Here is a 19,084-nt window from a genome sequence, read left to right on the forward strand (position 1 = left end):
CACACACACACACATCTGTGCTCCTAGACTTTTATGTGAAACTCATAGTTATTCAAACAGAAAATAAAGTTAAGTTTAAAATCAATTCAGGCTATTTCTTCCTCAGTATGCCTACCATTCTTCAGCTCCCTATGGACACTGTTGAATTCCTCAACGTTGTAAATATTTATTCTGTTAAAATATATCCATAATCAACCTAAAGAAAGAGGCCTTACGTGTTCAAAACGAGGCGGAGCGAATGATCACAGGCAGCACTGTATTCCTACCTGACGCTGAACAGTGCTGCTACCTCCGGAATTCAGAAGACTAAAATGAACCCATGCTTCACGCTCCGGATGCTAAACATTCTCAAATACTCCTTTCGCAGACATGGAGGTGAAGCAAATCAACAAGCGTGCCTCTGGCCAGGCCTTTGAGCTGATCCTGAAGCCGCCGTCCCCCATCTCAGAAGCCCCGCGAACCTTAGCATCCCCGAAGAAGAAAGACCTATCCCTGGAGGAGATCCAGAAAAAGCTGGAGGCCGCGGAGGAGAGGAGAAAGGTAACTGTCCATGGGTTGCTTTAAGTCTGTTTTTAATTACCGTCGATATACATTATAATTGTTTCAGGCGTATAACATAGTGATCCGACATTTACGTACCCTACGAAGTGATCGCTATGATAAGTCTAGTGCCCATCTGCCCCATCTTTAATTTTCCACAACCAGATGGCTAAGAACAGTGAAGGACAGTAAACACGAAGGGCACTCAGAAATCCCAGGGACTTTATACCTAGCGACAGAAGTTAGGTCTGAATGTATGTGTACCAACTACGTGACTATGGGAGTCCGTCCCATTGAGATGCTCTTAATCAACTCAAATGGAATTATTTTAGATAATTCATTTCTGCATTGTATTTTCCACTGACTATGAGGATATAGTTTCGGAATCATGTAGTCGCTAAGAATATGCTCCATGCACGATCTTATGCTTTGAATGGAAACTCTGCATTAATAATTTTTTATTTTATTAAGATGTGTATAAAAAGTTAGCCAACACATTAAACACTTCTGTGCTGGACAGTTACAAAGAGAAGGAAGGTAGTCCTTCACCTAAAGACTGAATACAGGGAGTACAGGACAAACCACACGTGTGTGCATTTGTGCACGTACGTATGTATGTATGTATGCATGCCTATACATGTACATACAGACAGACATACACGGACACATGTAGCATCAGATAACAACATCCAAAGATCAGAAGTCCTCAAATTAAATTTGTTGAACCAGAAAATAATTTTTGTTTTAACATCCGTGGTTGAAAAATCTTCCTGCCATGTAACATATCAATCAGACTTTCAGATTTCAGTACGGTGAGGTTCTCCAAGCATTGAACAAGTACGTCTTTACATATATATTTATTGTATTTGACCGATTACTATTGTTATAGGTGAGGATTTTAAAAGGAGGAAACTGAGCTACTAATCCAAGTATAAGAGGTTGCTTTAAAAATATTTATTAGCTTTTTTTGTTGTTACGTATAGCTTTCTTCTCCTAGTAAAGCTAAATTCACAGAAATCCACAATTTGTATCTGCAAATGTTTAGCGTTACTATGTATTCAGAGTTACAGTCCATTAAGACTTTGTTGCCAACAGATGTAAATAACTAACTACGACAGTAGAGAGCATGTTGCACCTAAGGCAGTTTAAGTCCACACCCAAGAATTGGCATCTTATAGAGCTTATGTATAGATTATAGGTTGACATGTAGGGAGATGCTGTGACTTGATCAGAATACAAATTCAGTGACTGAGTTGAAATTGAAACAGATGAAAATTCAATATCACGGTTCAGGATATTGCTGGTGTTTCTAGGTAATATATTTAATTCGAAGGAAATTATTAAAAGAAAAAGAACGCAGAGATGATCAAAATCAACTGGGTGTTTTCATGAACTCCCCTGAGTCAACCACTTACTGGTTCTGGTAAAACTCCTGTCCCCTGACAACAGTAAATTATCAGCAAGTACACATTTTTTACAATCGAACGAAAAATTGGCAGGGATAAAGACGAGAATGACAAATTCAATAGTGTACGGGCTAAATCATTGCTCTAATGGCTATCGTAACACTAAACATCTGCAGATAGAAATCGTGGATACCCGTAATTCTGCTCGTCTGAGATGCGTTTCCCCTGCTGGGGCTAAGAACACGTGGACTCCCTTTTGGGGCGTTACTCCTCACACCTCTCGTCCCAGGTGTCTTACCCACCCCCTCGGCAGGTCAGGGGTGATCATGTGAGCCAAGCCGGCCAGTCCAAGTGCTGCCTCCCCTCGGCCGCAATGACTGGCTGGGGATTGGGCATGGGATCCGGGACAGGCCACTGAGACTCAGGCCTAACAGGGCTCTCGTTAGAACTATGAAGAGAGAGAAGCTCCCTTTCTGCTGGATTTGCTGATTTGTGAGCAAAAGGATTTGGGATGACTGTTTGAAATGAAACTTTCTTAGTATCAAAACCAATTAGATGCAGGATTCGATAATAGATATCAAAGAAAGTTTCCTGACAGTATCGCTTGATCTCCTGAATCCAGCTGTTTTTGAAGCTGCAACCTACACTTTTTAGTCACATACCCCTTTTTGGTTTTGGCTGCTTGACTTGGGCTTGGTTACGTGCATGCCCTCACTGAGATTATTACTGAGATACACGCTCTTGCTGAAGGCTCTTTATGAGAATTAACGGTTCTCAATGAGGGCTAATTAAGTCGGTACAGCCCAATAGAATAAAATCAATTAATGATTTTTTAAGTTGGCACTTTCTGTTAATTAGTTTACATTTTCTTCTAATTAGAACCATTTTACTGCTTGATGTGAGCGGCAGCATCTTGTCAGAGAAACGTCTGCTTGAAAAGCTGGGCGACTGAAAAAAACAGCATTAGGTGAATAGAGAAGGCACGAAACTGTGCTAGGCTCAGAGAACGCCCCGAACTGGGCGTGCCCCCCAGTGAGAACGCAGAGCGTGCCCCCCGGGGCAGCGGCCAGCCCAGCAGTGTGAACCACCGGGTCTGGGGGCAGAGTGGGCCAGGAGGGGGGAAAGACTGTCCAGGGCCTCGGATGCCCAGTGAGACGCTCGAGTTCCATCGTGAGAGGAACGAGGGGTCACTAGACGCTTTTGAAGATGCACAGGACAGCCTCGCCTGGGGTCATTGTCGTGGCCCTGGTCCGTTTCTTTGTCCACACATTACAGGTTTTTAAAGATTCTGCCTACCAAACATATGACATTTAAAGAAGCATTAGTAAATTCCTTTTGTCACGGTTATAATCAAAGAAACTTGTAACTGCCAATGAATACTTCTCATTATAAAGTAGTAAGCACTTTCTCACTAAATCGACGTAATTCTAACTCGAAGTAAGTATAAAAATAGATGTAGACACAGAAATCATGAAATACAATTCCTGATAGGGCTTTTAAAGCATAAAAAGCGTGTGACACCCCCGCCCCCAACCACCAATTAGTGCCCCTGATCGCCTGCTTCCGGGGACCACTGGCCTGGGCTGTGCTACAGGATCCTCTGTGTTGCAGGGGGGCTGCCACGGAGGCATCTCTCTGTGGGCCTGAACCCCCTTGTATTAAGGTTTGGGCAGTCTCCCCAGGTCCTCATTCCATCTGCCACGGTACTGCCATGCTGACCATCTGCTCACTGTTGGACAGTCCTCCTTGAGGCTCCTTTGAACAGCTAGCGGAAGTTTATTATTTAAAAAATACATCCTTTTCTTGCTTTTTCTCCCTTCTTCGGTTAGATCTGAGAATCAGTGTTCCTCTCCATGAAACCGTATTATTTCATGATGTCAGCTCGAAGCTCATATTTTGAAACTGAAGTTTCCATATTGTAACTGACCTACATGGGTGAGATGATACAAACTCCTTAGTCATCCATCCATCCATCCATCCACCCCTCCATCCAACAAACGTGTATTTAGCAGAAGAGCTAAGCTACACGTACATCCTAGTGGCCCCGGGCAACCTCAGCTCACTCCTGCTGCTCTCATATTATTATTATTATTTCAATCTTATAAGGGTCCCAGTTGAACAGTAATTACACGGGCACCCCAAGCGGAGCACAGTATTTCAGAGCATGTTTTAAAGCTCAGTGGTTAAGAATACATGGTTAAGAGAACGTCCATTATCAAATAGATGTAGACACAGAAATCATGAAATACAATAGCTGTGTGACCTTGAGCAAGTCACTGATCTACCCATCCGTAAAAAGAGACTAATAATAGGATCTATGTCACGCAGTTAGTGCAAGAATTTGAAGAGTCCCTCACTCTTCCAAGTTGCTCACTCTGCAAAGACACATAAAGAGCACTATTAGCTATTATTGCGTAAAAACACATCCGGTTCCTGACCTCTCAAATAGGATGGTCTAGCAAACTCATAATTGTACAAAGTTTCTCATTAATGCAGATATCAAAAGGGTACCATACAATAAATTTCATAAATATTTTGAAATGTGAAGAATATTATTTATCGAATTACAAGGAAAAATTGTTTGATAGGTAACAGATATAGAAATAGGTCAACCCAACTAAAAGTGGCTTGAAAAAAATAATATTATGAAAAAATGATAAAAACTTAAGGATTTTAAATGACATTGATAAAATCTCACACTAAAGTAGATTAACTTGAAAAGAATGCTACTCAAACCAGCCCAGCGACATAAGTGGCGTCCTGACAATATTGGTACAATCAAACCCAAAGTCACTGAATCTCTGAAAGAAAGATATGTTGCTTATTTTTAACAAAATCGCATCAAACTGGATTATTAGTCACCAGACTTGATAAGACTCACCTCTTCCATCTGGCGGCATCTCACGTAGATGGCAACTGAATCCAGGAAAAGTGGGGTGGTTTGTACATGCAGTAGCTTCTGGACTGGACCACCGAGCGCCGGGTTAGTCAACACTCAGGAAGCATTCTACTCCTTAGAGAATGTGACACACGGGCCACAGACGCCCCACGCGTGTCACCCCCTCTGTGAAGAGCCCCCCTGCCCAGTGGTTCTGTTCTGAGGACTTAACCACAGTAAACGCGGACACATTTAACAGAAGGGGTCATTCTGAAGGTCTCTGAATTTTCATTCTTTTAAATTTCTTATCATGATTCTGATGCTTCGACACAAGTGAATATTACACCCTTTTGTTTCACACAATTATATCCCGCTGTCACATTTTAATAAGACGTTGCTCGTGACTTTAACTAGGTTAATGTTTTTTCACTGTTAACAATAAAACCAATCCTTAGAGACATCATCTAACCTACTACTGTAAAAGCATGGAGATGCTCCAAGATCTAGTGTTTTATAAATGGTTCTCGACGGCAAATAATATATCCAAATGATGAGAAGGGACAAGAAAATAAAGGGGCAGAAAAATGTGTTTACTTCAGAAATAAATGGAAAACTAGCATTATCTAAAACGTAGTCTTAAATCTCATTTGCATACCTAACATGAGTTTTATACACCACTTAACTCAAATTTATCTTCCATTTAATTTGTATAGTAATTAAACTCTTATACTCAGTCATAGAAGAAATGATAATGAACCTCTTTGGAAAACGCTGAAGTGTTCCTCAATGTGTAATAACTCTTCCCCCGTCTCATCATTTTTCCCTTCGCCTGCCTCCGGGTACCGACTTCAGCGATACTGTGAGGAGGGTCAGGCCGAGCACAGGTGTTTGGCACGAGCGTGCCCGTTATCACCACAGGAGACGGAGAAGCTTCCTTAGTCTCCCGGGGCCTCACGCTCTCGTCTCTGGGGTCTACGCTTTCCCTTGACATTGCATTACATCAGCTGCTCGTTATCTCGCCCGGCTTTTCTACTTCCGTTTCCCAGTGACCTTCCACATTAGGTACATGTATCCGGAAATGTCCCTCCACAGTCAGATGCTTTTCCCCTGAACGATTTAACACCTTTCAGCAAACTCCAGCTCTCCATCCTCCCCGTCCGTCAGTGTGATCACGGCAGCTCCCTGCCAGTCGACCCGAGCAGGGAATAACGTAAGAACACCTCCCTCTCCCGCCGCTAAAACGAAGGCAGATGCTCACACTTCTCCGTACTTCTACTTTTTATTCGGCATCCTCATACTCACGTCATGTCACGTTTTTGTACGTTTTTTTCTGGACTTCATGCTTATGTTCTCATTGATAGAAATACTGGAATCAGAACCAGCTCTTTTCCATGCAGCTATGGCTGGGAGGTTAAGCTACACTCATGAGAGAATCAACTTCTGCCAGGAGTAGAAGGCAGAGCACCACGAGGAAGGACCGAAAGAAGGAGCCACAGATACTTTCTCCATGAGGAATTCACTTCATGATCAGCTTCTCATCCAGGAGATTCTGTCATGGACTGGAGCTTTAAATACTCGAAACATACATAATCATTCGGCCCTGGCCACCGTGTTAGCCGAGACAACGGTGGCTGTAACAGTCCCTTCCGGGGGGTAAGATAAGGCACCACAGAAGTGAGCAGGCCCGAGAGTGTCGGATCTTTGTCATGTAGCAGTGGCCTCACGTGAGACCACTCTGGACTGCCTTCTGTTTCCATTTCACCCCATTAATTGCGCTAATGAAATGCACTTGACACCTTGGCTGGGTAATCTCATCGAGCCCCAGCGGCTGCAAAAGTACCAACGCCATGAACTGGGGCATTTCACACTGAGCCAGACGCAGCTCCAGGAAATGCAACAGGCCCCCCCTTCTCCTCTGACAACGGGGCCTGCGGGAGTGTTTGTCCTCACAGACCTCGTGTGCCCCACCAAGGCGAGCAGCTTGAAAAGGCACGTGCTGCTATGTCAGCCTTTCAATGCCAAGGCCACGGGCTTCCCTTCTCGAGCCTACTCCTCTGCCGTTGAGGGGGTGGGGGGGAGCTATCTTTGGCTTTCAGAAAAGGTAATTAAGAATGCAAATATAAACATTGAGTTGCGACCTAATTTAACAAAGTGCCAGAGTCAATTCGAGCATCTGAAAATTAAGAATTATGCAGCTGCCGTGTGATAATGACCCACGGTAACTCTCCCTGTGAGTGGAAATGGCCGTGAACAGCCCGGCAGCTGGCGTCTAGGGCCAGCGGGGCGCTGAGCAGGGAGAGAGGGCAGGCTGAGCAGGAGGCCCACTCAGCGGGCAAGTCAGGAAAGACTGACGGTCACCAACACGAGCACCCGAAGCCAAGAACTGTCAACAATCAAAGGGCCTTGACGACCTATCCCGCACTCGTGAGGTAGCCACGATGTCGCACTGAGTTTACCTGTACCAGCAGGTATAACTGCCGTCGCCTCCCGGTCACAGGTGTTTGGAGTTTTAGCTTCAATAATAAAGGCCACCGTTTTCTCAGTGCTAACTTCCCCCTGTTGGACACTGCTCAGTACCTTGCCTTTCAGTAGTCCTGGCAGCAGAAAACAAGCGAAATCAACGAAGGACGCTCGCCAGCGGTCCCACCTAGTGGTGGCAGGATGACCCAGCCAATTTCTTGTGGAAAGGCTCCACGTTTCCTCATTGTTTTTCATACTGGTTTTCTGGCTGGCTTTAACCAAGCGAGAACGTGACGGGTTCTCTAAAGATGTGAATGAAACCATCATGGGGTTAAGACTGGAAGTGGGGCCGGTTCCCAGAATTCTGTCTGATCTCCAGTGAGTCACTAAACATGTTCCTGACAAACCAGGAGGAATCTCAGGGCCGGACGCCCCTCACGCCTTCATGGTCCCCGCGTTTTATGCGTGGTGAGCCTCCTGCAGCAGAAGGACACCAAGGCTGTCCGATTTCACCAGCCCTGCAGAATTTTATCTGAAGACAAGTTTCTTCCCCCGTCAGACTTCACATTGCTCATACATCAAGAGTTTTCCATAAGACGCCACAACCACTACCGTCGATGGAAATGTTTTCTTGTGAATAATTTTCATGGTGATCAGTACATAACAGTCGATGGAGTCTATTTTTTATTTCGAATACTCACATTTGCCCCTGTGAAGGCTCATCTCAGAGGACCAGCAGGTCCCAAGGAATCGCCCAGAAACAATGAGTGGGTAATATTTGTCTCAAATCTGGATAGCTCACTATTGGTAAGACTTCTCTGAGCAGCGCAATTATGTAGGCGAAAATGAATGTGGAAAGAACTTATCACATCTGGGGTCACCAACACAGCTAAGACCTGACACCAAAGCCCGCGCCAGTGTGTTTTTTAAGAAGCAAGACTGCGCATCGCCTGCATTATCAACGCTAGGGATGCTTAGCAAGAGGTACATTCTCATCAAAGAGCCACAGAACCAGATCCCCGGGAGGTGGGTACCAGGCCCCTGCGTTTTTACCAAGTGCCTGGTGACCGTTCACTTGCCTGTGCAAAACCACACGAAGCGCCTCCTGTTCCATGACTCACCATGCACAAAATGGGGCAGGGGGGGGGCAATGTGGGAGTGAGGGGCATCCGGCTCTGATGACCCAGGTGACCTCGGAATACTAAAGGAAGGACATTCTGTTGTCTGTGGCCGTGTGGACATTAAGTCTGCCCTGTAGGCAAAGCTCCAAAGAGAATCCAGCACGCAGATAAAAGGGGGCGAGGGAGATGAGCGTGGGATAAAGCGAGAAAGTGAACTGGGCGGTTCGACTGGCAGAAGCTGAAAAACTCACTGCGGAACCCGGACAGCAGCGGATCAAAAAACACCGGGGCAGGAAGAAGACCAGAACTTGCCCAATCTTCCCATTTTCCTCAGGCTTCAATGGATGTTGCTACCCAGTGATTAATGACATACAGCACCCCCTGTTGCATAATAAATGCTTAGCAGCAACTTATTAAAATCAGGAACAAAAGCTCTTCGGTGGGAGTTAAATGTTTCTTCCTCTAAGAGAGCCTGTCCAGAAACACACAGCTAAAAACCCAGCTAACCGCCTTCCCCAACTGGCCACAGTCTACGGAAAACACGGAGCCGCGGGGGTGAGCGGGGTGAGCGGGGTGAGCGGGCTGAGCGCAGACGGAGGCACCGAGCGCCCCGGCCCGGACACCACGCTGTCCACGCGCAAAGGCGGGTCTGCGGCCTCGGCGGGCCGGGCCCCTCGCCGTGTGCACCTGGGCGGTTGTGAGCCGTGTGCACCTGGGCGGCGGTGAGCCGTGTGCACCTGGGCGGTAGTGAGCCGGCCTCTTTCTCTCCCCCAGTGCCAGGAGGCGCAGGTGCTGCGGCAGCTGGCGGAGAAGCGGGAGCACGAGCGGGAGGTCCTGCAGAAGGCCCTGGAGGAGAACAACAACTTCAGCAAAATGGCGGAGGAGAAGCTGATCCTGAAAATGGAACAAATCAAGGAAAACCGTGAGGCCAATCTAGCTGCCATCATCGAACGCCTGCAGGAGAAGGTAAGCGCGGCAGAGCCGGGGCAGAGGCGTTCGGGGTGCCCCCGGGGCGGGGGCGAAGGCGGCCGCGGAGGGCAGGGGCCCCGCACGGGGCAGGGTCCCCCAGCAGCAAAGTGGGGCTGCGACAGGGGACAGGGAGGTCTGTCGGAGTTTCCGGTGGCCAAGGGTCTGGGAGGCGGATCCCTGCTTCTCGAAGGCATAAGAGGCGCCGGCCGTAGAACCGGCAGAACCAGCACCTCGCGAATACGAAATTAGAATCAGTAACTAGTTCGCAGGCGAGTGGATGATGCGTAACCTGTAATGGACACGGCACACCACGGACGGCGCCGTGAGGCTGGGAAGCACAGCTGTCGCAGGGGCCGGAATGCGCGTGAACGGAGGGAGGCCGTGCCACGCGGGCCCCGCTGCAAGGACATCGCGGGGAACCAAAACCGGGGCGACCGGGCCTCACCCCGCCCCGCGGTGCCCTGCGCCCTCCTCCTCCCGTCCTGCACTGAGCTCCCTCCCGCAGTCGGGGCGAGCAGCGCGGGCCCAGCCGAAAACGCTCGTGGCTCTAAGCACTCCATCCGCCACCCCACAAAAACTTCCCTTTGAAAATGGGTGGTCCAGCGACGGGCGGTCCAGCTCGCCCATTGCCAGCACTCAGACCATCGAGAAAGAGGGCCTTGGAAGAAGATATCTCGGTCCTTCTCTGAGCGGTCGCCCCCACCCTGCCCCAGGGCCGAGTGCTATTCGTGTCAGGCCCTGGAGATGCGGGGAGGTAGGGACCGCTGGTCACTCGAGCTCCCAGAGGCTGGACAAGGCCGGCTTCCTGCTACCAAGTGTTCCTTGGGAAGCTTCACGCCGTCTGTCAGACCTGGCTCATTGCATCTAAGGATCAGGCAGGCTTAGCCTGACGACTCCTTATTCTTACCTCTACTCTCTACTACAAATGTCGGCCAGAACCAAAGGAGATCAGACACAAAACCTGAGAAAACATACCCCGATTTCATGAGGTTTTCTGGGAGGTGACCTGTGCAGTAAGGAACTCTGGAGAGCTTTGCTGGGATGGGCGGCTGGGCTCGGACGCAGGACGGCAAGGCTCCCAGAGGTGTGGACAAGAGCCAGAATAGCCGAGGAACGCCCCGGTCAAACGCTTAAAGCTGAGACTTAACTCACTTCCCCAAGCTGGTGCGTCCAGACTCTCAGAACCGTCGCCGTGCTTCACCTAAGTGGGTCAGGTCAGGGTTTGGAAGAAGCACAGAACCCGGCTCCCGGCAGGTGACATATGGCGGCACCACAGCGAGTGCCTGGCCAAGATGCAGGACAGCGAAGCTCCACTGGCTAAAATGTACACCCCCGACCGCGAGCCAGGCATCCTTTGTGTGCCTTCAGTTCCCACGTCCCCACAGCCGAGGAGACTCCCGCGGACAGGGCTGGTACCATGGACAGCAGAGCCCTGCTGTGGGTTCTGCTCAGGATGACTGTGACGTGAATCCCGCGTCCTCGGCCCTGAAAAAATCACATGGCGTTGCTGGGAATGGGGCACATTGGCCTCCAGCGGGATTCTCAGTGAGACCACTGCAAGTCTTCATCATTGGCAGTTCAGGGGCATTAATGGTTCTGAAATTACATAGACACAAACCAGCGGCATAGCCCTCATGCTTTTAATTATAAAATAGTTCATGAAATTGGCGTATTTTAACTAGTATTTCCAGAAGTGTTGGATTTTAATAGGCAACTTATTTCTCTCTGTGTATTTATCGTCACCCACCCCCTGCCCAGCTCCTTTCTGCACCCTTCCTCTCTCACCTAGATTTTCCCTCCTTCCACACACAGACATGCACGCACGCACGCATGCAGTTTGTCCAGGAAATAATCAGCCTACAGAGCGTCTGACATTCCTGACATCAGCTGCAGGATCCCCAGGGCTCGGACCCAGGCATCCATATTTTTTTTAAAACTCTCTAGACGATTCCGGTATTCAGCCGAGCACTCTCCCTGGCGCTCCACAGCTAAAGAGATGCCTTTCAAACCAATAAGATCTCTGACCAGTGTCAGCCAGGATCTGTTATCTTTTCGATCAAGTGGAGATACTCCTTAGGGAATACCAAATTTACTTCCAGTCGATGTGCTTTAAATATGTTGTAAATTTGGTACAATTCTGAGTTTACATAGTGTCTATATGTGTAATAGAGCTACCTTGCTTTTCCCTAAAATAAGACAAATGACTAATAACTAGCCTTTTGTTTGAACGAAATTACTACAGTGAAATTTAGAAATTAAAAAGAGGATCAGTAATAACGGTAATGCTGAAAATGCATGAAACCACCAATCTAACATAAACTATTCTGGAATCTGCCAGATCAAAAGATGATCACTGCTGAAATGATACCTATTAATGAATTAATCTCTTTTGAGTATTTACCGAGTCCCCGTGACGTGCTCAGAAACAGGGGATGTAAAAGCAAAAAGTATTTCATAACCATCTCTTTCCCACCACAGACGGTATAAAATCCAGCAATAAATATCACAGCGCCAAAAATTACGGAATAAGACAGCATGAGATGTGGGTCAGTATGGACAGCAAATCCAGTAGCAATTCATCCACGTCGGGGCTGACACGCTCAGCGCCACCACTGTGGCAGCCCTCACAGCCCCGTCAATCAGCCAAGAGATGCGGTGCAGCCCCGCGTAAGCTCGCGTGACCATCTCCCGGCCATCCGACCCTCAGTCCATCTTCTCAATTAAGAGGACTGAGCATGTGCGCAGCGCGTACCCTCCCTCGTCACTGGTACCCATGATGGTGCTTTCGATGCCACTCGCTGATGGATCCCAGAAACCTCTCGGAGTCCCGGCCACATTAGCTCAAAGCCTTCAGGTGAAACCGAAAGTCTCGACCAAAAGCAATCCCACCCGCACTTAAGAATCTACTGGAGAGCTCCTTAAAATGAGAGAGGCTAGTGTGATTGTCTGTGGTAAGACCCAGCAATCGGCATTATTTTTAAAGCTTACCAGTAGGCACTAATATTTAGCCGGAGTTGAGAACACTGAGCTAAAAGCTTTTTAAATAGGCTGTGTTATGCTTTTAAATATTTTTGATCTTTGTTCCAGGAAAGTGCTCCTTCTTCATTCGAAGAATGTTAACTATATATATATATATATATATATATACACACACATATATATATATTTTTAATTCCTGTTCCCATAGCACCATATCTCAACACTCCAGCTTATTATATAGGAAACATTCAAATGTGGGGAACGGATGCCTGTGCCACCAAGACCTGCATTAGGCTGATCTATTTATGTCACTCGCTGCGAGTGACCCATAACCCACTGGAGGACTGAGACTCTGGTGACGTTAAGTGTCCTTGTTCTTGGAATAGTGTAAGAAGTGGAAACGAGAGATGGGGAGAGGACACCTGTTCTCGCCGTGTGGGAGGGCGGGGCCACTTGTTTCCTCCGCTGGAGCGCCAACCGCACAGTGTCCGGCCTGAAGTTCACCACCTGCCCCCCAGGAACCCCGAGGGAGAGCAGCGGTCTCAGCAGACCCAACCAGGAACTGTAATGAGGAGCTAATTTTGAAAACTCGGTGAAAGCGGGTATAATCATTTTAACAATAATACATACATCCATGAAACATATAACTTTAATGTTAAATGTGCATTCGATTTACAATCTTTTGATGTAGGCCAGGGCTGTTTTTCAGAAATGGATCAGTAAGCTGGAGTTTTTTTTCCTTGCATGAGCCACACCTTTATCACATTAACTACGATTTACAGTTTCGATCTCTTTAAAATGGAGTGAGGACTAAAGACATCTGCAAAATAATCCGACGTAGAATTTTTACAACTTCTCCCTAACTTTTATCGTCAGTCCACCCACTAGCTAACAAAACTTCACTTTCACAAGTATTTCCAAAGCTTTCTCTCCATCCTCACAGTTCTTCATACCGTAATATTCAATTAAATTACATAGATTTTCAAATGCAGCGAGCCGAACAGGCCTGGAAGTCTCGTCGACTGCGATCAAGCACAAGGCTCCACCAGAGAGAGGACGAGGAGGTGGAAACACGAGGCTTGAGCGATCCACACGCAGAAGACTTGGGCCGTGAGATGGACGGAGGGCGTGGAGAGCGCCAGTTAACCCAGCGGCTCGTCTCCGAGGGCTTCCCCTGAACCCCGCCGGATTCTCCACCTACTCCTGATCCAGTCCCATCTCGCTCTGATAAGTCGACCGCGTCATCCAAGAGTGTCCCGCTATAATGTTGTAACGAACGCGACGTGTTCAGGATGAGGGAAGCGAAGCCCGGCTGGCCTCGGCGACACCCTGACACCCTGACCTCCCACCCAGCACGCGCTGCAGCTCTGAAGTAAGAGACGTTGTTCCTTGCAGCCCATACCCCCACCTCCAGCAGCCGAGGAGAGGTCAGGGGAACGCTACAGCCATTGTTTTTGTGACGGTAGCATCGCCCAATTTAATATAGCTTTAAATGATAAAAAATAGATTTTGTCTTAAGGGAATAAGATTCTGTGATTCTTAAAAGGTAAGTCTGGTGCTGTATAACTCTTCAAGACATAGACTTCAACCATTATCAAGTTCCATCTGCTGTAACCGTTCGTCCTTCTCATCGGACTTGTTTTCCTGTCATTCTGATTCACGAATGCCACTTGGGGGCTTAAAACCACCTGTGCTCACAGCTCATCGCAGGGCAGGCATCTGGCGGGCACCATCACCTTTAACCCAAAGAACAACCCTGAAAGGAGATACCGTTACGATCCCCGGTTCATATGTAAGGAACCTGTTTAAATGCAAGCCGAAGTCCAAATCATAGATGGAACTGGCACGTCAGAACCCCAGGTCATCTAGCTCATACCCTTGTTTATATCTGATACTTAGGCAAAGAGTAAAAAAACGACCTCACTCTTCTTGACATCTGGTATAGAAATATCTCTAATCACATTCTCTTAGAGAATCAGAATTTTTCCTAAAACCACCTTTAATCTATTTTTGCATATCAGGGGAATAGTTACATAAATGCCAAAACACTATTACACTTCCGTTATACTGATGGGAAGTAAAGGGTAAATGGCAGAGAACATTGTAAATTTAGTTCTGCTTGGGCCTATCTAGCCCAGTGTGTCTCACCAGGCCTGGCAAATATTAGAAGCTCCACAACGAAGTGCATATTATCAAAGTATAGCCTAACCTTCCCGATGAGCTTTCTCAGAGTATTGTAACGGCTTCCTTAAACCTCTGGACTCAGAGTCTCCTGATCATTACGAAAGGTTTGCTGATAAAAACAGACGATGCTGGAAATGACGTGCCTCCTGCTCATCTGCTTTTTATTCCACCCCCGTGCTCCCACAGTCACATCACAATTGCATGAGTGTATATTTGATGAATGGACTGTAAAGTTTTAAAATAACAGATTTACTAAAATACCTGAAAATAAACAATATTTTTCCTAGAAACTCAGAATTAATTTAAATTTCCTTTTATCTTATCACCTCAAGCTCACAGACCGTATTTGTTCTTTCCTATGGCAAAACCTATTTCTTTACAGCTAATTTTGAGTTTAATAAGAAAAGTGCTCCAAGTAGCCTAATAATACTAATTATGTTTCCTGTTATATTATAAACTTGAGTTTACATGAATCTTTAGACTTGAGGCTCTGGTTTTTTCCTACCATGGCAGTGGTCTGGGTTATTTCTCAATTTTCAGCAGAGCTTAGCTCTCACTCATTTTCTTTCTGCATGAGAAAAAGATTTTGCTGCATCTTTTCCCTTATAATAGCAGAACAAGGGAGAGTCGGCTGCATCCATGTCAGTCCTCCTGTGACAGCCCCGTGTGACAGGATCGCCCTGTGCCAGCCTTTTATCCCCCCTCTTCACGGCCTTTGAATATAAATGAAAAGCTCATTTAAACCGCTTAACTATGATTGCTTTTAAATTCTTTCTCTAGTCAACGTCCCGCTAACTCTAAGTCTGTATCTTTGAAGGAAGTTTAGCGTGGTATATGCCTTTTTCCTCCCAGAACCTACATTTGAGAAGACATTTTTTCACACAACTATAAAACTGTCTCCTCGCAGCAACACCGAGGCTGCACGGCTCTGGCTGAGTGTGAGATGTCAAGGCAAGCTCCCTGAATCCCAGCTCTGCCACTTAGCTACGTGATCTTGGGCTAATTCCTTAACCTTTCTGTGCCTTGGTTTCTCCATCTGTAAAATGGGAACAATAATAGAGCCTCTACCTTAGGGTTGTTGTGAAGATCAAGGAAATGACAGGTAAAATTTGTATTGATGCAGACCTGGTACATAGTAAGCGCCTAATAAATGCTCAGTATTATAAAGAACCCTGTAAACAGAGTATCCTTAAGAGTAATAGAATTTAATAAGATTTACCTTGTAGCTGGTCAAGGTCATTGCCCCTAAACCGAAGGAATCTGTGGAACCAGAAGAAATTTCTGGAGCCATGGGGGGGGAAATAATATGAGCAATATTCTACATAAAAAATAAAGACTCATAATAATTAGCATTTTAAATGTTCAGTTTAACAAACATTTAGCACCTGTGATATGCAAGCTAACGTGCTTATAATCATCCAGTGAAGGATGATGTACTGGAAACTACTGGTCCCTCAGGAAGTCGGTGCCCAAGCTGAGCTCGGAGCCTCAGCTCCGGGGGAAGCGAGCGTCCGCAGTGGCCGTGACACGCCGCGTGCAGACACTGCCTCACCCTGCAACCGACGACAGCGAGAAGCACAGCGCTGGCCCTCGGGGACCTCGGACATGAGCGGCTGCTACCGCAGCAGGCGGACGGGAACGGAAACGCCCCCAGTGCGAGGTCAGACGACATCGGTGCCACCCGAAAGGAAAGATTCACGCAGGTGATCGCACAGAGAGCGCGACGACTTCAGTCTGCAGTCTCGTGAACGTCTCCACGGAGAAAGGGCCCACTGCCTCTGGGGCTTAAAGAGGAAGTCGCGACGAAGACAGAAGATGGGGAATCTCGGGCACTGAAAACTGCAAGAAGAGACTATTCCCTTAAGCTGACACCTCGGCAATGTGCCAGGGGCGGAGGTGGGACCAGGAACGTCACTGGGACTCACGTGTCATGGGCTTTGACTGACAGGTTGAGCATTGAGGAAGCGCAGTGGGTACCAGATCTGATGGGAGAATCACTTGGAAAGTTAGATAAATGTCTAACCACTGTGACGTACACCTGAAACTAATGTGTTATTGACTGTCAGCTGTAATCGAAAAATAAAATAAGATTTAAAATAATTTTAAAAAATAAACATATATAAACTTTAAAAAATTTTTTTAATTAAAAAAGGAAGTTTAGGAAGCATACAGTAAGTCTTCATCCTGCATCTAATGCTCCCAGAGTGACCACCGGCAGTTAGAAAGCCCTCGAAACAGTAGGGAAAAGGAAAAGTGTTGAAAATGAGAGAGAAGACAATATTATGTTTTATTGCCAGTCTCTGATTTATACAGTGGTCACAATATTCAAAATTCTCTTAATCGTATGACCTTTTGATCACAGTTTCAATCGAATTCATTTTTTTTTTTAAAGATACTATTAGGCTTGTAAGATCTCTGTAATATGCCCCTGACTGGGTCCCACATTTTCTTATCTTGGGAAATGAGAAAATGTCCTCAAGGTACGTATCGAACGGGCTACTTCCTGTCCGGGCACCGTCTGCAGAGCAGTGGGCGGGCCCTGCTGGGTCCCGGTGGGCCGGGCCGGGCGGCAGGGCGCTGTGACCTCTCTGTCCCCTGGGTGTTTTTCAGGAGAGGCACGCGGCGGAGGTGCGTAGGAACAAGGAGCTGCAGGTGGAGCTGTCCGGCTGAGGCTGCAGGTACGGCGCCCACCTGATCGATGCCCGCCGGTGTTATGACGGGTCACGCGATATCGGTATGGGAAATGTATGACATGGTTTAAAAAGAACTCACTATTTAAAAAAAAAAAAAAACGGAATCAAAATAAAAAAAAAATCAATGCGGTCTCTTTGCAGAATGTTTTGCTTGATGTTTAAAAAATACCTTGGATCTTATTTTGTAAATACTTACATTTTTGTTAAAAAATACAAGTATTGCATTATGCAAGTTATTTCATAATCTTACATGTCCTGTAACAGGCTTTCGACGTCACGTCTCTCCACCCGAATGAGTTTGCTAGGTCTGTTCCTTTCCGAGCTCCCCACGTCTGACCTTCCCTGCCCTTCCATCCCATCAGAAAACGAGGTCAGTAGACAGTCTATGGTGCTAGAAACCCACCATTGCCTGATGACCTAGACGGCTCTGTCACCTCTGAACTTGACTAAGACCATCCCTAGATCACAGGTGTTAGGACTCACCCCGACCTCCACATTTGTTCGCTCGTAATCTACTTACTGCCTAGAAGGGACAAAACGGGGCTAAGAAAAACCACCAACCACAGCAGTGACTTCTGCTTCTCCTGGGTTTTGTGCCACAAATGTGCCTGGCTTCAGACAGGGATGGACGAGGGCAGATGGGCGATCAGTCTGGGTAGAAGCAAAAACCGAACCTTTTAAAGTGCTACCTTTGAAACGGTCCAAGCAGCCGTGAAAACGCTTTGTGAAGTGAGCTTAATTCTCTAGTTTATTTTGATGGAATGAATTAACTAATGTGTCAGGTGGCTTATTTGTGGGTGCCATGGTTGATGATGTTCCTTTTAAGCTCTTACCTGTAGTACAAGTACATGATTCTACTGAACCCTTTTTCACTTGGAAACTGTGAGCTGGTTGTCGCATTCACACGCGCACACACGCACGCGCGCGCACACACACACACACACACACACACACACACACACACACACACACACACTCTCAGAAGCACTGCGGACTTAACTCTCAAGCCGGCCTTTCTCCACCACGGTGAGGCAATCCTGCCTATTGGAAAAAAATCACCCCACCCGTGCGGGCGGCCGCGGCTAGGGGGTCAGGCAGGGCACTCGCGCCGACCAGGAGACGCCCCAGACACCACCGCGCTCTCCTGTCGCAGTTTTGAAGTCGTTTCTCCCCCAGCTCCCCGCTCCTGACGGTCGCTGCCTGCATATTTACTCCTCGTTAGCGCTATTTTCCTGTATGTCATTGTGAGCAAGCTGTGATCAATAAAGGATTGGAGTTCTGTGAACTACTAAAGGTTTGGTCTGTTCTCTTGCCCCTCCGCGTGGCTGGCCCTGCAGGTCGGAGGGTGAAATGGCCGGTGGGCGAACGGCCTCGTGGGAGAAGAGACAACGGCAGCATTTAAGATCTTGCTCCCCGGCAGAGGCTGTCGGTTTGGCTGAAATAAACTCTTATAAAAAATTCTAATAAATAGATAAATAGGCAAGTAAATAGATAACTAGATAGAAAATAAACCAGGCCCTGTCCGTGACCCAGATGGACCCTACAGGACCGAAGGAACCACGTCCAGTTTTAGCAGAAAGTCCTGAATAATTGACACCACACAGATTTATGAATAAGTAAACCGGGCCATGAAGCCCAGGGGCGCGCACAGCCACACTGAGGGCTGAGGCCACCTAGGCGCTGTGGCAAGCGTCCTCAGTGGGGGGGGGCCGAACGCCAAAAAAGCAGGCCAAGCCCAAAAAAATCTTCCCTTTGGGAGCTCGACCCGAGCCTCTGCCTGGCATGGAGTAAGCTATGTTTGCACACTGGGTTTTACGTAACTTAGTTTGGAGAACATTCCTTCCGGGGGCCCAG

At 47.2% G+C, this 19,084-nt stretch overlaps 1 protein-coding gene across 1 annotated transcript in view; it reads left to right on the plus strand.

Annotated features, from left to right (window-relative positions):
* Positions 1–17,651, plus strand: part of STMN2 (stathmin 2) — a 39,006-nt gene extending 21,355 nt beyond the window's left edge. Inside the window, exons 3-5 of the mRNA XM_011376255.1 lie at positions 368–540; positions 9,180–9,371; positions 17,148–17,651. Of these exons, the coding sequence (XP_011374557.1) occupies positions 368–540; positions 9,180–9,371; positions 17,148–17,207 (425 nt within the window). The 3' untranslated portion in view covers positions 17,208–17,651. The remainder of the gene's footprint in view (positions 1–367; positions 541–9,179; positions 9,372–17,147) is intronic.
* Positions 17,652–19,084: the final 1,433 nt, after the last annotated feature.

This window comes from Pteropus vampyrus, unplaced genomic scaffold (genome assembly GCF_000151845.1).
Source record: "Pteropus vampyrus isolate Shadow unplaced genomic scaffold, Pvam_2.0 Scaffold290, whole genome shotgun sequence".
NCBI classification, from domain to species: domain Eukaryota; kingdom Metazoa; phylum Chordata; class Mammalia; order Chiroptera; family Pteropodidae; genus Pteropus; species Pteropus vampyrus.